The sequence below is a fragment of the Corticium candelabrum genome, chromosome 5 (genome assembly GCF_963422355.1).
Source record: "Corticium candelabrum chromosome 5, ooCorCand1.1, whole genome shotgun sequence".
In the NCBI taxonomy this organism is placed as follows: domain Eukaryota; kingdom Metazoa; phylum Porifera; class Homoscleromorpha; order Homosclerophorida; family Plakinidae; genus Corticium; species Corticium candelabrum.
The window spans coordinates 2,972,526-2,992,955 of record NC_085089.1 but is presented as its reverse complement, the minus strand read 5'-3'; the positions used below and the strand labels follow the sequence as shown (position 1 = coordinate 2,992,955).

The following is a 20,430-nucleotide window of genomic DNA, read 5'->3' as shown; positions in this document are numbered from 1 at the left end:
ATCTTTCAACTTATCACAACAGATTTGCAAGTAGTTGGAAATTAACTCGATCATGCCATTAAAGTATCATTAATCGATGTTCAACCAATTTTTTTAACCTCAACTCTAACAATTATATATTAACGGAAAAGGTGATGACGTAGGGCTGCATGACGTCAATTTAATTGCTAAAACGGCGGTAAATTTGTTAAAAACATTGATATCATTGAATTTACCAATTATGACGACAATGTGTATTATGACGTCACATACGAGTATTGTCAGATAGATCTGTTAGCGATATCAGACTGTTTGTCTTTTGCTGCTCAAAAAATGACGTGTTTGACAGCTTTCGTAACGATGCGATTGACGCGATGTGTGATTTACTGCATTTGCGCAATGGTGATGTTTCTTTTCTGCGTTGTGATGCAAGTTTGCGGCTACCGTTATTCTAAGTCACGTCGCCGTCGTCCCAGTTCTTTCGTTGTGCTTCGAATGCGACGTTTATCGAATCAATCAAAAAGCATTGCACCTGTTTGGAGAAACGTGGAACGTTCGGGAGACGATCGGAGCGAAACAAGAAGAATGGGTGCAAGAGAAACGATCCGTCGCAGCGTGACAGTTCCGGTGCTGTACGAAAGCATGGACGACAAGATTTGGGGGTAAGACGGTGACGGTCTAGTGTTGGCGTATGCTATGGAGTTAAAGAATATTTACTTGTAGATCATCTTCGTCTTGTGAAGTCGAGATGGAAGACGGATACACATGCAATACATGTATGTCTAGTATTAGTAATGCGGAAGATGATGGTGAAGTAAAGGATTGCGACGTGGAAAGAAAGTAAGATACTCAGTCGTGGCTGTTCGTTCAATTTATTGTAATTACCGGATGTGTCTCGATTCGTTTTGAGCAGAAACGTTTAAAAAATACAAACAAAATGTGAAATGACCAGCAACGCCAAAGTGGAAGATGAAAGGTGCGTTAGACGATTGGTTTCTTTTGTATATGTGTCGTTTTCAGTTTCTATCTTTTCTTTGTTGTGCGTGTAGTTGGTGCACGTTGAAGCTAACAAGATTTGGCTCCGTGCGGAAGGACTATAACGGTACACTATTCCAATTTCCATCGTCCAAATGGAAGACTCGACCTGCTATCATGGAGCAGAAGACTAGAGTGAGGTAAGAGGGAAAGATTGAAGGTGACGACGTGTGATAGTAGAATATATATTAATTTGTATGGTGCGAAGAATATCGAGTGCAAATGCCAGTGCGAATGACATCTTCGCTGCTACACATTCTGAACGAAAAGAGTAAGATGAGCAGCACATACATACTCTTCATCACTTCTTATCGCTGTCTTACTCATTTTTAGCACTCGGACAAGAACGACGAGCGAAAGTCGAATGGTAGTAGGAAAACTTTCCTTATACAAAAGAAGTAAAGAAGTGTATTCCGATATTGAAGATGCAATAGAGAAAGAATGGTCGGTGAACGAGTTTCCAAACGCAGCAGAAAGCAACATTTCAATACAAACCGACGATCCATCGATGGAGAAGAGGACTCGTCTAAAGAGGACAAAGCGATTTGTACGACAAACGTGCAGACGAATTTGTTGCATTTTGTGTCCTTGTGCGTTTGCACACGCTGATGACTAGCCGAAATTGACGACAGAAATGAACGAGATAATTCTAATGAGTGCACAAAGATTGATTGAGAGAACAATTTGATTCGTTGTTTCCTAGTGATTGACAATGTTGTGTAGCAATTTTTGTTGCTTACACAAATACCCTGCATGTGCATACCTACTAGCTTGTATGTGTTTATGTGTACGTGTATATACTCTAATGAATATCAATGAATGAACAGAATTTGTTGGCTGTGTTAATGTCACATTTACGAAAACTGAAGTCTCATCCATGTCTATGCATAATTCACTTAATATATTAATTATGTACCTGGTCAATGTTTACACTCTATTATACTTTACATCGACATTTCTATTTACTCTCGCGCAGACAGACCCTACCACCGCGTCATACCTGTAACTGGACGTTGCCTACAATTTACACATTCCAATTCGACTCTTTCATTTATCCGTCTACTCTAACTCTAACCTTAATTTGCCCTAATATTGATTTGTCTTTACTTTCAACCGACACTAGACACTTAATTACTGTTTTCTCAGAACACACTCACAATATTTAATCTATACCATGCTACATCACAACACTACTCGTACTATTTCTCCAAGATAATTAAGATCGGTCACCAATATAATTATAAACAGGCCACAAAACAACAACCTAACTTCAAACACAACAACAAGATACTAAAATGCTTTATCTTTAAGGCTTAAACGTAGGAAACAAGTCTATTACAAGTTTTAACTTGGGAATAGAGTGTTTATACTATATAATCGATATTACAAACACACGTTTGTTGAATCACGACCGTTTTAATTAATTAAGGTTTTTACCCTTTAATAGTGGCAACACAACAACACAGAATAGTTTCCGATATCATTTGAGTATCAGATATTTATCTAACAACAGTGAAATAGATTTAATTGTGTCTTGTTTGTTTGCCATTGCAAGATCAGAAGTGAAGCTAAATGAGTGCTACAGCGGTACCCAAGGCAAGTTTGTAATGATTGGCACTGCAAATGAAGCGTCGGTATGATCTACTTGGCGCTGTGCATACTTTCCCTCAATGGGAATCTCTCGCGTATACTGGTAAAGTATGTTTGTATGACTGGTACGTAAAGTATGTAAGTATGTAAGACAGCCGCTGTCTAAATCTCAGGACCTGAGTCAGAGAGACCTACCGCTGCTTGGCCATTAAGATCGAGTAACTTAATCGTTCTTCGCTTTAACATATTACATATCATATAGACTGCGCATTATAATCAGTAATGGGCGTTCCAGAGCATTTGGACGTTCCTATGGCGTTGCAGAAATTTGTCTAGACATTATACATATAGTCTAACAACAGTGAAATAGATTTAATTGTGTCTTGTTTGTTTGCCATTGCAAGATCAGAAGTGAAGCTAAATGAGTGCTACAGCGGTACCCAAGGCAAGTTTGTAATGATTGGCACTGCAAATGAAGCGTCGGTATGATCTACTTGGCGCTGTGCATACTTTCCCTCAATGGGAATCTCTCGCGTATACTGGTAAAGTATGTTTGTATGACTGGTACGTAAAGTATGTAAGTATGTAAGACAGCCGCTGTCTAAATCTCAGGACCTGAGTCAGAGAGACCTACCGCTGCTTGGCCATTAAGATCGAGTAACTTAATCGTTCTTCGCTTTAACATATTACATATCATATAGACTGCGCATTATAATCAGTAATGGGCGTTCCAGAGCATTTGGACGTTCCTATGGCGTTGCAGAAATTTGTCTAGACATTATACATATAGTGCCATGGCGACAGACGGGCACCGCTCTGCTGCAGCTAATTAGGGTGCTTGTATTTTATGTTACAGTTCAAGCGTGTTTTGCTTCATTGTAACTTGATTGTTTGCCTTAGTACAAAGGCGAGAGGCTATTAATTGACACCGAATAGTCAACCATACGACGACAGTATGTTGACGGTATAGAATACGGGAACTACGATACCGCATACGGGTCTTGCCAACAAAGAACAAGGCTTCGGAGTCTTGACTCAATTTCTGAATTTGATTTGGTCGAATTAAGTTGGTTTGAAGACAACCGGAAACAACGTAAGTTGTAATTGACTACGTTTGCGATGCCACTTCTGGGATGACTAGACTACCAACATTGTGTAATTATTAGAATTTGGCTAGTGACACGTTTCGAATCCACACATTGGCGTTGATGGTTTATAAATAGAGGGGTGACGAAAACCAATTGAGCTGAAGTTGAGGAGAAAGAGTTATCTCTAGTGCCGAGCTGAAGTTGAGGAGAAATTAAGAGTTATCTATATTGCATTGACAGTCTTGAATCATCTCTACAGGCATGTTGACCGGTCTATATCTATTTTAGCTATAGCTATATTTTATATCCGGTCTATGTTTTTTTAGCTAACCGTCAGAATATGCTGATTACATAGATGTTTACATAGATACTTGAATTTTGGTATAGTCAAACCATAGAAGCTAGGCATCTAGATACTTACGAATAAAAATATGGTTTCAACATATAATGTAGGAAAAACTAATTGTAAGGTGTACTGTGTGTGTGTGTGTGTGTGTGTGTGTGTGTGTGTGTGTGTGTGTGTGTGTGTGTGTGTGTGTGTGTGTGTGTGTGTGTGTGTGTGTGTGTGTGTGGTGTGTGTGTGTGTAGTGCTGTAGCTCCATTGTTTAGAGTGTCACCATATGGAGTACATCTGGGACCTTGCAGGGTTGCATGTTCAAGTCACAGTAATGGCAATCTATGGCATAATTTCCTTAATTAATTAGAGGTTAAGTTAGAGCTTTAGCTGACATTTATGTAGTTTTTGGTATCTATTTAACGTCATTGTACTAGAAAATTTGATATCCAATAAATCTATCTATCTTTCCGGGGAACTAGCTGTTTTTGCGGTTGAACTGACATGAGTTGATTGACAACTTGCTAGAAAAACAGCCTTGTGAAGGATCTCTCTCTCTCTCTCTCTCTCTCTCTCTCTCTCTCTCTCTCCCTCCCTCCCTCCCTCCCTCCATCCCTCCCTCCCTCCCTCCATCCCTCCCTCCCTCCCTCCCTCCCTCCCTCCCTCCCTCCCTCTCTCTCTCTCTCTCTCTCTCTCTCTCTCTCTCTCTCTTCCTCTCCATCTGTCGCTAGCGTGGGCAACTATACAAGAACAACTGCCAGAGAAATCCTTATTAAGTGAAAAATCCCTCGGTCAAATTCTTGAAGATCCAGAAAAGTTACAATTTTGTCTCACGTGCACAATGGTTGATCATGATTACAATCTTCTGTTAGGAAAAGAAAACTCAGATGAAGTTTCAGCCAGACTTACATCAGTCAGTGGAAAGGGAGCTGGTGTCTTCTTGCAAGTAATCCCAACGTCAAACGAGCTTGCACTAAAACTCAGCGAATTTCATGCACCTAGCAGCTTGTTTACGTACGTTTAGGGCTCACCTTTCTTTTCAGGGAATGCAAGAGAAATGTGACTGTGGGACACACCTTGGCTTTTTGGTTATGATCTCCTAACATGTAAACATGGAGGAGTCCCCATCTAGGCTCATGACTCAATTGTAAACTGTTGGTCAGAATGCCGGAAAGAGTTAGCCGTTCTCCACAAGAAAGAACCAAAAATAGATATCTGAATAATGAGGGTAGACCTGATATTCTTATATGCAACACCGGTAATTTGTCTGATCAGGAGATGGATATTTCACTTGCTCATCCCTGGAGTAAAGAGGTCATCAAAAATTGCGCCAAAGTGAGTGCATTTGCTGCAAAGAAAAGAGAAGAAATGAAAAATGCTAAATACGACAGTGAGATTTTTCCAGGAAGTAATGCATCCAAATGCATACCTGAAGTGTTTGAGCACTTTGGCACCTGGGGAGTTGCAGCTGACCGTCTGCTGAACACTTTGTCACTTAAGTCCAAAGACGAAGAAGGACAGAACAACTCTGCTGACTTCAAGACCTACTGGAGACGTCGGTTTCCCTTACACTGCAGAAACTCAATGCTTGTGTGCATGATCATGAAAAATTGAACATTGTACAAGGTGGTTGGTTCTATTTTAGTTGATGAACTCAGGCGTGTCCAGGCGCGCTCACATTAATTTAGAGTTTTAGCTAACATTTTATGCAGACCCTACTGCCGAGTGATACCTGTAACTGGACGTTGCCTACAACCTACACATATACTTCGTCATCTGTCCTTCTCCTCTGACTCTCACTTTAATTAATTTACCCTACTACTGAACTAACATTACTTTTAACCAGCACAAAACACTTACTATAATATTTTATCAGAACATTCACACCTTAATCGATACCATATTCTTCATCATCACAACACTAGAATTTATATACATTGCAAGCCAGATTGATCATTAGTGTAAAACCTGGAGAAAGACATCACACGACAAACGACAATTATAAACCTCACTTCAAACACAACAACATGATACTAAATACATTCTAGACAATAAACGTAGCAAACTAGTCTATAGGTACCCAATGCGAAGTACACGCCGTGCTACAGTACCGGATAGTAATACGCCGTAATCCTGACGTTTATCACGGAGAGATTCCAGCGTATTATGTCGTGAACACTTAGGTAAATTGGACCGGTGTTGCAAGGAATACCGTCTGATATCTGTTGTGACCCCGGCAGGAACTACTCGTAATTGCATTGGTATTGGTCCGGGATTCGTACGGTACACAGCGGAATAACGGCAAATCCCTCTGGTATTCACACAGGATTAATTCCAACGGATAACCGGCAGAGACATGCAGTAATAGCAGCTAGCAATTGTATTGCACTTACTTAATACATCTATTTATTGTTATACTGCTGCTATTTCAATGTAAAGAAAGCTAAAATACGACATACAATAACTACACTCAACTGTTTGTTCAGAGTCAAAAAGCCGATACTAGACTCATGGTGATCTTCCGGAACACGTACAGTTTGCTGATTTTCTTCTTCTCGAGTCGTAGCGATTCTCTGAGCTGCATATGTCCGTAGTCTGTCAATTTTTTCGAAAGTTTTACAAATCTTCTGGCCATTGCAGTGAAGTTTGATTGAGTTATAAGTTTAAAGTTATATACTACACAATTGATGTATATATATATATATATATATATATATATACACACACACACACACACACACACACACACACACATATATATATATTTGTATATAATACAGATAACATAGATAACACATATCCGCCCTAAGGACGGAAGCACAAAGAGTCTAAGTCATAATAATTAGGTAGATAGCCACTAATCAGTCTTGAATTATACTGCCATAAACGAACAGATAACTGTTCGTGAAATTGCCTGGAAGCTTGGCTCAGAGACAAGCCAGATGATAGAAGAGACTTCTTGACAATTGATCTCAACACCTCCAGACTATGTGCAGCCCACACTCCGTATGATTCCACCACAAGAGGGCAAAACAAACAGCCATAACTTGAAACGTTAGCAAGATGGCGTTCATCTTTGTCCACTTCCCCAGCCTCAGCAGCAGCACCAGCTTTTATGGCAGCATTAATAAGGTGAGAGGAAGTGAACGAATTCCTCACGGAAATGTCAAAATAAGCAGCCTTGCCTAGGGAAAAGTCAGGATGGAAAACGTCACCTGGTCTTGTCATAAAATGAGAGGAACAGCGTTGTTCTCAACGTACATTGGAGTTGTCTAAGAGCAACCAGTGGAAGATGAGTCAAATAAGGCATCATGTCGCTTAATCCGAAGAGGACCACAGCCAAGAGCATGGTCACCAAAAATGTCCAATTCATGACCACACACACAACGGACTGAGTGTGGGGGTGCTGGAAAAACCGGAATTCCCAAACGCAAACGCAAAGAAGTCACAAATTCACGCGGAGACATGGCCAGGCCTAGACTTGAGTTGGGGATTGCCCTCAACCAAGCCCCCGCATGAGGATATGCGACAGCACTAAAACGTGCCTGTTCTCGCAGACTAACAAAGCTGACTTTAATGCTGGATCTCAAAGCATCATCCAGAGCCTTCTGGAAGGAATGTTGTGTAGAAGAAACAGAGGACGAGACAGAACTAGTAGGTGGTAAAAGACTTGCAAGATGTTGCCGGCATTGCACTTCACCAGGGAAAAAGGAAGAATGCTGAGTCCAATCATTTTCTTCATGTACGGCATGAACGCTGAGTCATTAAGAAGACGGAGAGACAACTGCCGAGAAGAGTTGCAGCTGCCAACGAAAGCTGCAGATGAAGATCTAGAGGCCTCATGAAGACCTAGACCACCCAAACAAACTGGAAGAGTTGCCTGTTTCCATGCCAGATCAGAGATCGAAGAAGAGGATAAAGCCTCTAAACTGTGATGAAGACCACTGTCAAACTGCATCAATACATCATTGATCTTGAAGCCAGGAACCGTTCTAATGATGTGATTCAGCTTGCAAAGGCTCAAACAGCTGCGGAGAAGATGAAGTTCCACCTGAGGATCCTCTAAAGCTGTCAAACGGTCCTGCCAATCCAAAATCTTGTCCACTCGTTGGGAAACAAATTCAGTAACATATGAGGAAGATCCATATACAGGACAACCAAGGAAGTCACCACCACCATGAACCTGAACACTGCGCTGAATTTCAGTAGCAAATTTGGGGAAATTCTGATCTCCAGAGGGCCAAAAGACCTCACATTTGTTCAAATTGATATGAAGACCAAAGGAGGGACCCTTTGATAACAAGACATCCAAGAGACAAGCAACTGAAGCCCGCTGGCCAAGGAAAGAGCCATCGTCCAAATACCATAACTTCAGCTTCAAATCTGGCAATGGACCCAGGTCATCCCAAAACTCCATAAGAACGAGGGAGAATAGTAGGCAACCAAGGGGATCCCTTGTTGCACTCCTGCAGATGACTTGATCCAAGAATTCCCAAAATGCAACATGCCTTCACAATGGTAACACCACGAGGACCACCCAAACAAGACTGGGAACTCTTTACGTAGACGACTCAAAAAGAAGCTCGAGAGCATTCGTTAAAGGCATTTGTCATATCAATTTTCAGACAACACAAGTTGGGATCAGATCCATATCAAGCAATACAAGCTGATAATGTGTGCACAGCAGCGTCTAAACCTCCTGGGACACCGACATCAACCTATAATGAAACATGCACAAGCTTGTTGATTCTAAGGTTATTCTCGTTTTCATCAGAGTCCATATCAGAATCCATTAGGTAATTAGTAATCTCCGTATCGCTGTGCGCAACGTCGATTGCGGACGGGACGCTGGATTCCAACTGCATCATCACCATGCATTGTGGTCTTCACCATGTTGTCATCGTTCTCATTCTCCAGTTGGTCCATATTGTCATCACTGTCATTCTCCACTTGGTCAACGTCTCTTGAACAACATACCTATTCTATGGACCCATTATCCCGTCCAGGATCCGTCTTATCATGTCGGAAATTGTCAATCGATCGACAAGTTACTTCGATCATTCATGAGATGTGAGATGTGCGGGTATTGACTTGTATGGTTTCATCCAATCATGATGAACAGAAATAAATTTCTTTTCCGCGACATCTTTGCAGCAAATCGACAACATATGAAAAAAGTAGAAAATTACTGTCTAGGATCCACCTGGTTGACAGTGATAGAGACTTCTTCACCCGTTGAGACGTTGTGGTTATCCACACCAGGTCACTGATCTTATAAACTTACGAAAATTTTGGACTTTTTTTTCGATATTGTTATTTTCTAACCTCCTCCATCTGCTTAGATCTACTTTCGACATTCTCATACATTTCTGCAACTTTTTCCTGTTCTTGATCAGCATACACGGTAGGGTAGGTAGTCGATGTTCATCTGTTGACTCTGAATACACCAGATCCGTTGGTACATGTAACAGTTCTTAGGAAATCTTTGAGAACGATTCTATAAAGTTGAATTTGTCTTACCGGATGTGTCTCGCTTCGTTTTGAGTTCACAAAATACAAACCGAACGTGCAATGACGAGCAACGACAAAGTAGAAGATAAAGGGTGCGTAAACAGTGTGTTGTCCATGTGGTCAATCATGTTTGTTCTATCATGCTAGATTTCTGTAATGCTAATAACACTACACTGACTACGCCTTCTAGCGTGCGTTAGGCTGTATGACTTTGGATTTGCTTCTGTCAGTCCCATAAAATTTGGTATTTACTTAAACTTATTAGGAATTGTGCAACTTATTAAAACTTGCTGTATCCTAAATTATACACTTTCATGTTATTTTAAGGAAATAGTAGGAAAACTGTATATCAGTTTCAAATACATTTATACAGGTTCTTACTACACAAATCACATACAGTCAGACCTCGTTATTCCAACAACCGATAACATGGCATCCTCACTTTCAGACAAAGGTACACGTAAAATCAATTTACATATAGGTCACTGTGTATTTGTTTCCGATAATCCAACAGTCGCATTAGTCCGATGGAAACCAGCAGGACAAACATGGTCGGAATATAAGGTCTGACTTAGCAGCAAAAGAAGGTCTGGCTACACAAGATTGGCACATTGGTGTACGTGCGTGCGTGCATGCACACACACACACACACACACACACACACACACACACACACACACACACACACACACACACAAATTTGAATATAAAAGACATGCATTATAAAGCACCATTCGAGTACTGCTGCATGTGTATACTGTATTGTTGCAAATATAAGACAACTTTAAATACAACACCATCTCAAATAAAAGTAAAAAATCAAAGACCTCGTCCTGTGTACAAGCCAGTCGCTTTTAGAAACTAATCTTTCTTCAAGACTCACAGCACATGCTCTTGTGTCAGGGTGTGCGTGCAGCGTTCAATAATGATGACGACGATTCAGCTGACACTCTTGAAACTGGCATCTTGTGGTAGTAATAATATTATATATATATGCCATATAACCGGTTATCTCTGCAGTCTTACATTTCTGCAATTTAAGAATTTAGACAGTTTTAATTACTGTGAATTAAATTTCTGTGTTCTAACAACGGAGACAGTTACTGGTACACACATGTACACGTACACGTGTCCAAACAGTGAGTTGCTGGGACTCCGAGGATATCTGCAAACTTTATTTGTGCGTTATTTCTTTACAGAATTCGCAGAAATATCATGATCACAGAAATAACCGGTTATACGGTATATATATATATATATATATATATATATATATATATATATATATATATATATATATATATATATATATAGACACACACACACACACACACACACACACACACACACACACACACACACACACACACACACACACACACACACACACACACACACACACACACATCTATACTACTATATAAAATTGACGGTGTTTGTATATATATATATATATATATATATATATATATATATATATATATATATATGTGTGTGTATGTATAAGTTCGACAGCCGGCTAGACTGGATCATGCATGAGGCTAAAATTTGGAGTACAGGCGTAATTTTGCATGGGTAAGAACATGGGCAGGGTGGCGTCGTCTTCCAGCTTTTTAGTCGGGTCCCCTTTTGGGGGTGCAACATAGAACGACATAGTGTGTGACATAGTGCTGCAGAACTACCTTTATGGGTTTTTCATTCAGGAAGGAGCCCCGGATAGACTCAATTTGAAGAAAGATGCGTTAATTGGGCTTTATCTCATAGCGCATATACAGATTTGTTTTCTCCTAAGTCATTCATTGTTGTCCACATGCCTTGTTACGTCACAATGCTTAAAGGAGACTGAATGCCCCTGATAGACTCAATTTGAAGAACGTTGCGTTACGCGGGTTTCATCTCATAGCGTAGTTTTGTTTTCTCACTAGGGTCATTCATTGTCGTCCACATGCCTTTGTTACATCACAATGCTTTCTAGCAGTCCTATCAGACTGGGTTATCTGAGCAGCTGTAGTATACTGTTTTTGATACCTCCGAAGCAGTCCAGTATCCTGTAGAATTTCTTAACTCACTGGAACTACCTGGTGTACCTCAGCACAGGCTTGAGCTAAAGGTTGGCGCGCCTATCATTCTTTTACGAAACCTTGACCCTCCAACGCTTTGCAATGGAACAGGTTTGGTGGTTAGGCAGCTGATACCCCATGTAATCAAAGCAACCATCATCACAGGCAATACTACACGACACAACGTCTTCATACCAAAAATACCCATCAGGTCTTCAGATCTGCCTTTTCAGTTCAAGCGGCTTCAGTTTCCTGTGCGTCTCAGCTTTTCAATGACAATCAACAAGGCTCAAGGGCAGTCCCTTACCATTGCTGGCCTCAGTCTTACCACGCCCTGCTTCTCACATGGCCAGCTATATGTGGGGTGCTTAAGGGTCGGCTCCTCAAGCAATCTGTTTGTACTTGCACCAGAGGGAAAGACACACAACATTGTTTACCCTGAAGCTTTGACATCTCGCAAGTAAATATGACCACTCCCAGAGATCGACCAGTACGTGCCTATTCTATTCCACCGAATCTATAGTTAAAAACCGGCTTTTTAAGAGTCACAAAATACGCTCAGAGAGAGCCGGATACTACTGATGTATAGTCAATATATTAAAGGAGGTGTGTGTGTGTGTGTGTGTGTGTGTGTGTGTGTGTGTGTGTGTGTGTGTGTGTGTTCGTGTGTGTGTGTGTGTGTGTGTGTGTGTGTGTGTGTGTGTGTGTGTGTGTGTGTGTGTGAAAGAAATCCTTCATGAGAATTCTTCAGAGATACACTTCATAATAAATTAGAACGGGTGAATGAAATATACTTTATCAATACAACGATAACTTAATTAACTAATAATAATCTAATCTGCCGTGCGGAGAACAGGCCAGTAAGCTATTTGTGTCGATTTCTACCAAAATAATTGCACATAACGTGTCTACACACGCCTAAACTAAAGTCTTCCGTCATAACACTACAGTACTCTGCCCGTACGAAGGACGGGTCATGTATCTAGTACATACACAATACACACACACACACACACACACACACACACACACACACACACACACACACACACACACACACACACACACACACACACACACACACACACACACACACCACACCACACCACACCACACCACACCACACCACGCACACGAGCACACGAGCACACTTCGTGTACGTACCTTCATCCAAGTTGTGTGCAATCGAAATCTCTTCTAGTTCGCATCACGACCAAACGAGCCCCAGTCCTCAACCAGCAAGCTTCGTTTTTACACTCAATCACAGATGAGGGAGTCAGCACGCTACTACCGCTCAAGCGAAAACTAAAGTCACATGCACATTGTAGATGTGTCACGCGAAGCAATATCTCTTGCTAGCGTGCGCTACAAAAAGTTCTCTGTCTTTAGCCGCAAGTCTTCTTAACTAAAATTTTAGTTGGCGACGACTGATATCAAACAACGGCCCAAGGCTCCACTAGGCAACCACGTGACTTGTTGATTCAACATTTTTGCAAGCACGAACACACGAATGGTGAGTTATGGGTGTTGCTCATTGCCTCTAAAGTATGGTGATGAAGAAGAAATAGCTATAATATTGATATTCTAGATTCCACTCGGTGTAATATCAACTCCAGTCGCTTGTCGATGTATGAAGCAAAGGGTTTGCCACGAATCGTGACGATCGATCTCCCTCCCACAAGATGTTCTTTGTGTACCAGCACCAGTGGTCAGAGATATTGCAGTTTATTGTATCAAAAGTTAGTTTGTCTAGAAACTTTAGCTACAGAACTGAGAACACTAACTGTTTGCATTTCGTACTGGAAAGGATCTGACGAGTTCTAGCATCGCCTGCACGAGTACATGTACTAGGCACGTAGTCTAGTAGCCTCAGTTTCCCAGACCAGTCTAGCACTTGCGACAAGGCATCTTGCAAAATGGGCTTTAAATTCCCGCGTATGCATATATAATTTATATTTTTCTATAGGGGTCTTGAGAAACCGAAGCCAAGCACGTAGCTACATATATACAGTTCCACCACTCTATTCTAGATAATCCAGCAGTTCAGGCTAATTATACGTAACCTATGGACATGAAACTTGGAAACAAACCTAGAGATTCTAGACAAATTGAAACTATACTTATCTATTAAATTTGAAAACGCTAACATGTTTAATTAAACAAAGACTACTATATAAATAAATTAAACGGCTTGTCTTAATTAGACGTTAAAATTGCAAAGTTTTTATAGATATTGTAATTTGTTGTAGTTTGTTATCTATTATTAAAGTGTAGCACACATACGATTAGCCACTATAAAAGTACAGATAGTAGAGAAAGTCATCTTACTCAAGGTTTCATTTTGATATTTGTCAGATAGATCTAATCAATTACTCATTGACAAAGGTTTTTACAACTTTTAGTTTTCAATATTATAACTTTGAGTACATAAAATAAAAAATTATGATAAAACATCACACTTGTGACTATGCCAGCGTTTTCAGCAAATTCAATTATTGTATTTTGTTAAAATATATTTTACACCATTAAACTTTTTGACATTTGTTCTCTTGCAAATCTACAGGCAGATAATAGTAATATACTGTATATTACATTAATTAATCAATAATTGTTTTAGAAATCTTTTGATATGGAAGTTGTTCGCATGTTGTGTCATTGACATTTAGCTGTTAAAAGTGTTTATACACTTATTACATCTTCTGATGTACTTGTACATGCCATATATACACACACTACTTGTGGTAACCTCAACTGTTTGTCTTAAATTTATTTCTTTGTAATATAGGGTTGCGAGAACATGTCTTTGCTTGGTAACTGATGCAGAGTGGCTGACATCAATAAAATTTTTGATATTTTGAGAACTATTACGAAGGGCAGGACAATTCACGCAGGATACTTGAAGTCTTTGCTGCGGTTAGTAATGTAATACATAAATACATGTATATAGTAGTGTCTACAATATTGCTTGCACTGACAGAAACATTATGACTATTGCATAACTTTTTGTATTTTTGTTGTGAAATAGGTCCAACAGCACTATTATGGCATCACTAGGTCCGTAGTGCAAGAGTTTGTAAAAACCTGCCAAACTTGTTCATGCAAGCAGCGCCAGATGTCTGTTGCTTCTATCGGCCTATACCCTCTCCAGGCTTTAGGAAAGGAGGGCAAGTCAATTTAGTGGATATGTCACACAATGCCGACAATGAATTCAAATGGATTGGCCATTACATAAGTCACTTTTCAAAGTTTAATATTATTTGGCCGCAACAGAAGAATACGGCATTTGAAGTTACAAGATGCCTTATTTAAGCAAATCTTTAGCATTGTTGGAATACCATTGATTTTGCAACATGACAACGGAACAGAGTTTTGCAAGAAGGTAATGCTGCTATAAAGCCATGTGTGCTCAATTGGTTAAAGAATGCATTTAGAGTGCAAATATCCGGGACTTTTGGGTCAGAAGTTTAATATGCAGGATGGGCGCACTTAGGCAAGGAACTCGCATGCAATTGCATTTCTCTCTCAGTATGGAGTATTGTTTCTGTCAAAAACAAGTACAGCAAGTGCATAGTGACTGATGGTTGTAGCTAGATTTACTTTGTAGCAAGTGTATAGTGACATAGTGACTGTTGGTTGGCACGAGCTACATAGTAGTAGCAAGTGTATGGTGACTGTTGACCTGGGCCTTAATTAAGGGCTCTTGTAGAAATGTATGTATGTATGCATGCATGTATGTATACTGACTGCACAATCTATCAACTTATAACATCGTCTTTCTTTTCTTGTATTAAAATAATTCAAAAATTTTTGTTGTATTGCCCAGGAGATTGCAAAATTATTACTGGGCGATCTCATCGTTCTCTAGTAGCAGAGCAAGCCCACAGAACACTCACACATATTCTTGCTGCAAAGAGAACTGACATTGCAACTCTGCCTGGATCACCTACCTGCCTCTTGTCCAATGTATTGAGTTGATTCGAATTACTTGAAGTGACCATTCTGTGGCTGATGGTCATTTCACTAATTATTCGGCTATAGAGACTATTTCACGTCTCTAATCTGTACTGGTGCTGCTAGATGATACTAAACACGATGGCGAAACATTCAGTGATAGCAAAGCTAGTCACAACTTGTTCTCCATATCAGATGATTGGGCTTGATGGTACCTATTGGTACGACGGACGTGATGTTATTTCTAATGTGGACTCTGCTTCAACTGAATGTGCAGATTACAGCTCAGAAAGTATTCAAGCAGATTTAGGTATTTACATGTACACTCTGCTATTAAACTCTTTGTTTACAGTTATGTTCTACACTTTTTAACTCGTGAAAAGGCAACGTGCTTCTCACACAGTAATTATCAGTAATGCTAATTTGCAGTGGTAACCACATACCATGCAACTAAACGTCAAACACTATGTATACACTTCTCTTCCTTTGGTACTGACAATACCTAAGAGATAGCTGTCTATCTTCTCAAACTGGATATCTTTTTGCTCGTTTGGTTCTGAAGTTCTGCGACTACAATATTAACATTACTTACATTTCATTAATAACGATAACACTTTTCCATTATAGTACGTTGTGCCATCTGTCTCCAGTTACTGACAACAACAAAGAAAGTGAAGATGATCCTTCTAGCGATGATTTTATTTCTATCTTACAAGGTATCTTGCATACAGTAGAAGTTGTGATGTAGCAAATTAATTAAACAAGTAATAGTTTAGCCAGTCTTTAAGTCTTAAGACTGAGATGTTCTTAAAATGTGTCTTTTGGTATAGCATCTCCTCTACCACAGGAAGTAGTTCCTCATTCAGCTGCCTGAGGTGGCCGGGTTAGTTAACTGCCAAGAACTCTGCATTAGTGCTCACTGGCTGTCTCACTTATGGCCTAATGCTTACTGCATTGCACTACAGTAGCAGCAGGATCTTTGCTAATACGATCAACGAACTTCCAGGCTTAATTATCTTATTTGTCTTTTTTTACCTGTTTCTCAGTCTTACTTGTGTGTCTGGTTTTTCATTGGTCTGTCTCTGTGTGTCTGTTTTATGCGTATCGTGTTAGTTTGTTTTCTTTACATTTTTTATCTTTTCTGGCTCTATGAACAGCATAGTCTTGTCTGGCCATTATACATTCAATATGCTTGACATATAATCATGATGTTTTTCCACCACATCAAGCCATGTCACTATTTTGCAGATGGGAAGGCTTCACTGCCAGTTAATGGGAGAAACGAATTGCAAGATTTGCCGGTAACATCCCCACTTAGCAAGGTGGCAGCATGGACTGCAGTGACATTCTACAGCAGAGTACAGTACTTCAAGTACCATTCCAGGACAACTACTTTCTAATGGCCGGTCTTAGCACTTGTAACTGAGTTGAAATGCTATATTACGGAAGACGTGAATACCCTAACATGCTCCAACTTCCACGAAGATGAAAGTTTGAGCCTTTGCTTAATTTGCATGGCATTGCCAGTTACGAAACAATCTTGGTGAGAAGACTGTAAGAGTTTAATCACCATCTTACTAAAACAAGAACAGAGGAAATTTTGATTATGCTGGCCTAAACTAAATAACTTTTTTCAAATAGATTCTTTATATCTATATATATATATATATAATATTGACTTATACATTACTGTTTTACAGTTTTTGCCAGTACTGTGACTATGAGTCACCTTTTAGCAGCTACTATGGATAGAAAATGTTTATCTACATAATTGTATTGGTCATAAGAGTAGAGGCTAAAAATTGTTAGGATAGATGCAAGTTTATTTTTTATACACAGAATGTGCTTGAGATTGGTGACAACAAATGCCGTTTGTTTGTTTGTTTTACATATGTATAGCTGTTGTAAATGTTAGTAGTGACTGCCCATCACTATTAATATTGTATTTAGGTTGTTAAGACTTCATCTGTGTGAGAAAGACGGGCAAAGTGTTTTTTGCTCACTTACCTTGGACTATCTTGCACCTAGTTTTTGGACGGCAACAATGAGCCTAGAGCATAATGGACATCCAGGTATTGCAATTATCACTCTTTTACTGATCTGTGTGTATCAAGTAGTCTACTTGATTGACAGAGATAAGTAAACTGTAGTGCAGCTACTCTTAGTTCATTTCTACCTATGCAATATGTAACGTAAATTTGTAAGTCTTTATATATTATTACGGTAGGACATCACTTATCCGACAGGCATGGGACCAAAAGGACGTCGGATAACTGAAAACGATGGATAACTGACGCATTTTGAAAACGACTGCAAACTACTCAAAGAAGATCAACATCTAATTGTACATGTAACAACTAATACAGTACAACTTCTTTGACTAGGGAGAAAACTAATGGGAACTGTCAAGACTTAAAGTAACCACTAATCTTAGTCTGGATCATTGCTTTCACTCCTCTTGCTGTAGTTTTCATCAGCATCCCATTCAGTAGGACCATTGTGCTTACTGAAACTTCAGGTTGTTCTCTCAGGTACTGAAGAACTGTTTCTAGAGCTTCACATTTAATTTGACGACACGTGGATTACGGATACAGTACTGTACGCACAGGAATCGTATATCCTAGCGTGCGCACAGCCTCGCAGTTCAGACAAGCCATGCATCGTTGGATAATCCACGCTTTCGGATAACTGAGTGTCAGCTAAGTGGTGTCCTACTGTATAAGCAAAGCTCTTTATTAACTTTTTATTTCTTTACAATATTACAAAATCTCTTGATACAACTGATTTGGTTGACATAACTAGTTGGAAATATCAATTGACAGGCATTATTTAATTTTTTAGTTACACTGTTCTGTTTTGGTTTGTGGAAATTAAGAGACAGCTGTTAAAGCAATCAAACAAGAGATGCTAATTACAGATGAAGATTGTTGGATGCAGACCCGACAGAATTCCAGCTGCGCGATGACGATAGTTGCCTGCATGGTTTGTTTGTATGTTTCTACTGTTGCTCGGTTGTTGATTGAAACACAATAGATCAAAACAAGGAATAATCGTATGGATATGCCATATATGCTACCATGATTTCCACACTGAACAATCTATGTGTTTGCTGTAATTCTTGTGTGACATGGTTTCACTTCAGTTCTGTGGGAATAGCAAAGCTGCCAAAGTCAAGGAACTGAGAAACAGTTAAGTAATTGTAGAAATTCAGAAACATGTGAGTAAACCATGCAGCAACACTTATGTGCAGCCGTAAGCCATGGTTAATTGATAATGCCCATTGCTCAAGAGTGTCTTTTAATTGCGTGGACACCTAATATAATGGATGAAATTAAAGAGCACCTTGGGTTTTTGATCTGGTGTCTACTTGAGTGTCTGGGCTCTGCAAATGACATGGTATTAATTATTAGACAGGACCAGGGCTCTGAACAGTTTGTTGTTTAATTTATGTGCAAGTGTACTAAATGCTGACAATATTTTGTAAATCAGTCACACAAACAAAGTTGCTGTCATTGCTTACTGTGATTCGTAGGCAATACAGAGAGATCACATCTTACAGCCAGTTGACGATAGCTATGGGAAACACTGGGCAAGACATACTACAACATTATTCTTCCAACGTTTGCTGTGATAAAGATTAGAAAGACTTTTCTACTTCTGCAGAGTACACAGGATTTCAGTATTAGGGTTACAGCATGTAAAACTCATTACTTGATGTATTTGCAATTTAATTAAATCTACTTTGATCCGATGCTGCACAGTCACCTTTGCTTGATTGATGAAAGCTCTTGCACAATTAATGTAAGTGAAGTTGCTTTGCACTGTAAAATGATTATTCTTACTGTAAACGTTCTGTACCAATTATTCTGCATGTCACATGAACTTGCAGCCAACACAGTTTTGTGATGACGCAGGGTGGGCATCAGTATATATACATATACTCATATATATGTATGTATGTGTGTATGTATGTATGTAAAGACTCTGCTCATGTCCAGAGCTCTGCTCATCTAACGGCGCATGTACCTTGTAGTCAGTGAGCAAGCTAATTTTCTATGTTTACATCAAAAGACTCAGAGAAGCCATGATAGTGCACGGTGTGGATGATCTATATAAGATCAGACAGACGACAAACAAAGAACAGAATCATTATTGTATGCTTATGTCTTCATGAAGATCTACGTTGCGTCGCAAGAAATAAAAATTAATCTGAAGCTTTCAATTAAGTTTCTTCTGATAAATAGCTGCAAGTAAGACTGCTATCTATCGAGATCGGATCACGATCCAGTTGCCAGTGTGGGCAGTGCTTAAGGATTGCTATAGCTTTTAACTTAATCGTTACATTAATACACAGGTTTGATACTCCGACAACATGCTAAAATACAATGAATTAGTGGGAATAATCTTGCCACGTTTTAAGAAAGGCCTTTAAGGATGACTTAAGATCCCAGATGTCATTGTATACGACTCTTATGAAATATTGTCATCACTCATCAATACTGATTGTATGATAATTGTTTTGTGTTGAATCATTTGATCTATAGCAATTGCTGAGATGTTTGTAGACTACATACTCTTAAGAGTGTGTACATGTGCACATACCAACTAATCAATGTTACTCATAGTAGATGTCATATGTACCTTGTTTATGCAAAATCTCTAATTATGTTATTGATTCCAAATTCTTAATTGTGTAAAGAAAGAATGACAATATTAGGACACAAATTAAAGTCTGTGTGTCTTTTAGAAAATAATATATATAGTGTAAATACTGATCCATAATTTAATCTAGTTAGTGATTGATAATAGAAAATACCAAGATGATTCAAAACCAGCAAGTATTGAATCGTAAGGATATTAATTCATTATTTTAGAATACAAG

At 39.3% G+C, this 20,430-nt stretch overlaps 2 protein-coding genes and 1 long non-coding RNA gene across 6 annotated transcripts; 2 read left to right on the top strand and 1 right to left on the bottom strand.

Annotated features, from left to right (window-relative positions):
- The first annotated feature begins 808 nt into the window (after window positions 1-808).
- Window positions 809-1,835, top strand: LOC134180545 (uncharacterized). The gene is made up of 5 exons (XM_062647723.1): window positions 809-819; window positions 893-955; window positions 1,029-1,154; window positions 1,223-1,285; window positions 1,348-1,835. The coding sequence occupies exons 2-5, from the start codon at window positions 924-926 to the stop codon at window positions 1,628-1,630; spliced, it is 504 nt and encodes a 167-aa protein (XP_062503707.1). The 5' UTR covers window positions 809-819; window positions 893-923; the 3' UTR covers window positions 1,631-1,835.
- Window positions 1,836-7,262: 5,427 nt separating this feature from the next.
- LOC134180557 (uncharacterized) lies at window positions 7,263-8,443 on the bottom strand. Its single transcript, XM_062647734.1, has one exon. It carries the CDS (start codon window positions 8,441-8,443, stop codon window positions 7,613-7,615), a length of 831 nt encoding a protein of 276 aa, XP_062503718.1. The 3' UTR covers window positions 7,263-7,612.
- Window positions 8,444-12,972: 4,529 nt separating this feature from the next.
- Window positions 12,973-19,310, top strand: LOC134180048 (uncharacterized). 4 transcript variants are annotated; one of them, XR_009969928.1, is made up of 9 exons: window positions 12,973-13,110; window positions 13,186-13,305; window positions 14,383-14,510; window positions 14,623-15,858; window positions 16,176-16,264; window positions 16,379-16,431; window positions 16,797-17,091; window positions 17,499-17,620; window positions 19,081-19,310. It is a non-coding gene; the product is annotated as an uncharacterized LOC134180048 (long non-coding RNA). The 4 variants fall into 4 exon arrangements; XR_009969926.1 differs by lacking the exons at window positions 16,379-16,431; window positions 16,797-17,091 and having other exon boundaries at window positions 14,623-14,976; window positions 15,029-15,858; XR_009969927.1 differs by lacking the exons at window positions 16,379-16,431; window positions 16,797-17,091 and having other exon boundaries at window positions 14,623-14,976.
- The last annotated feature ends 1,120 nt before the right edge of the window (window positions 19,311-20,430 follow it).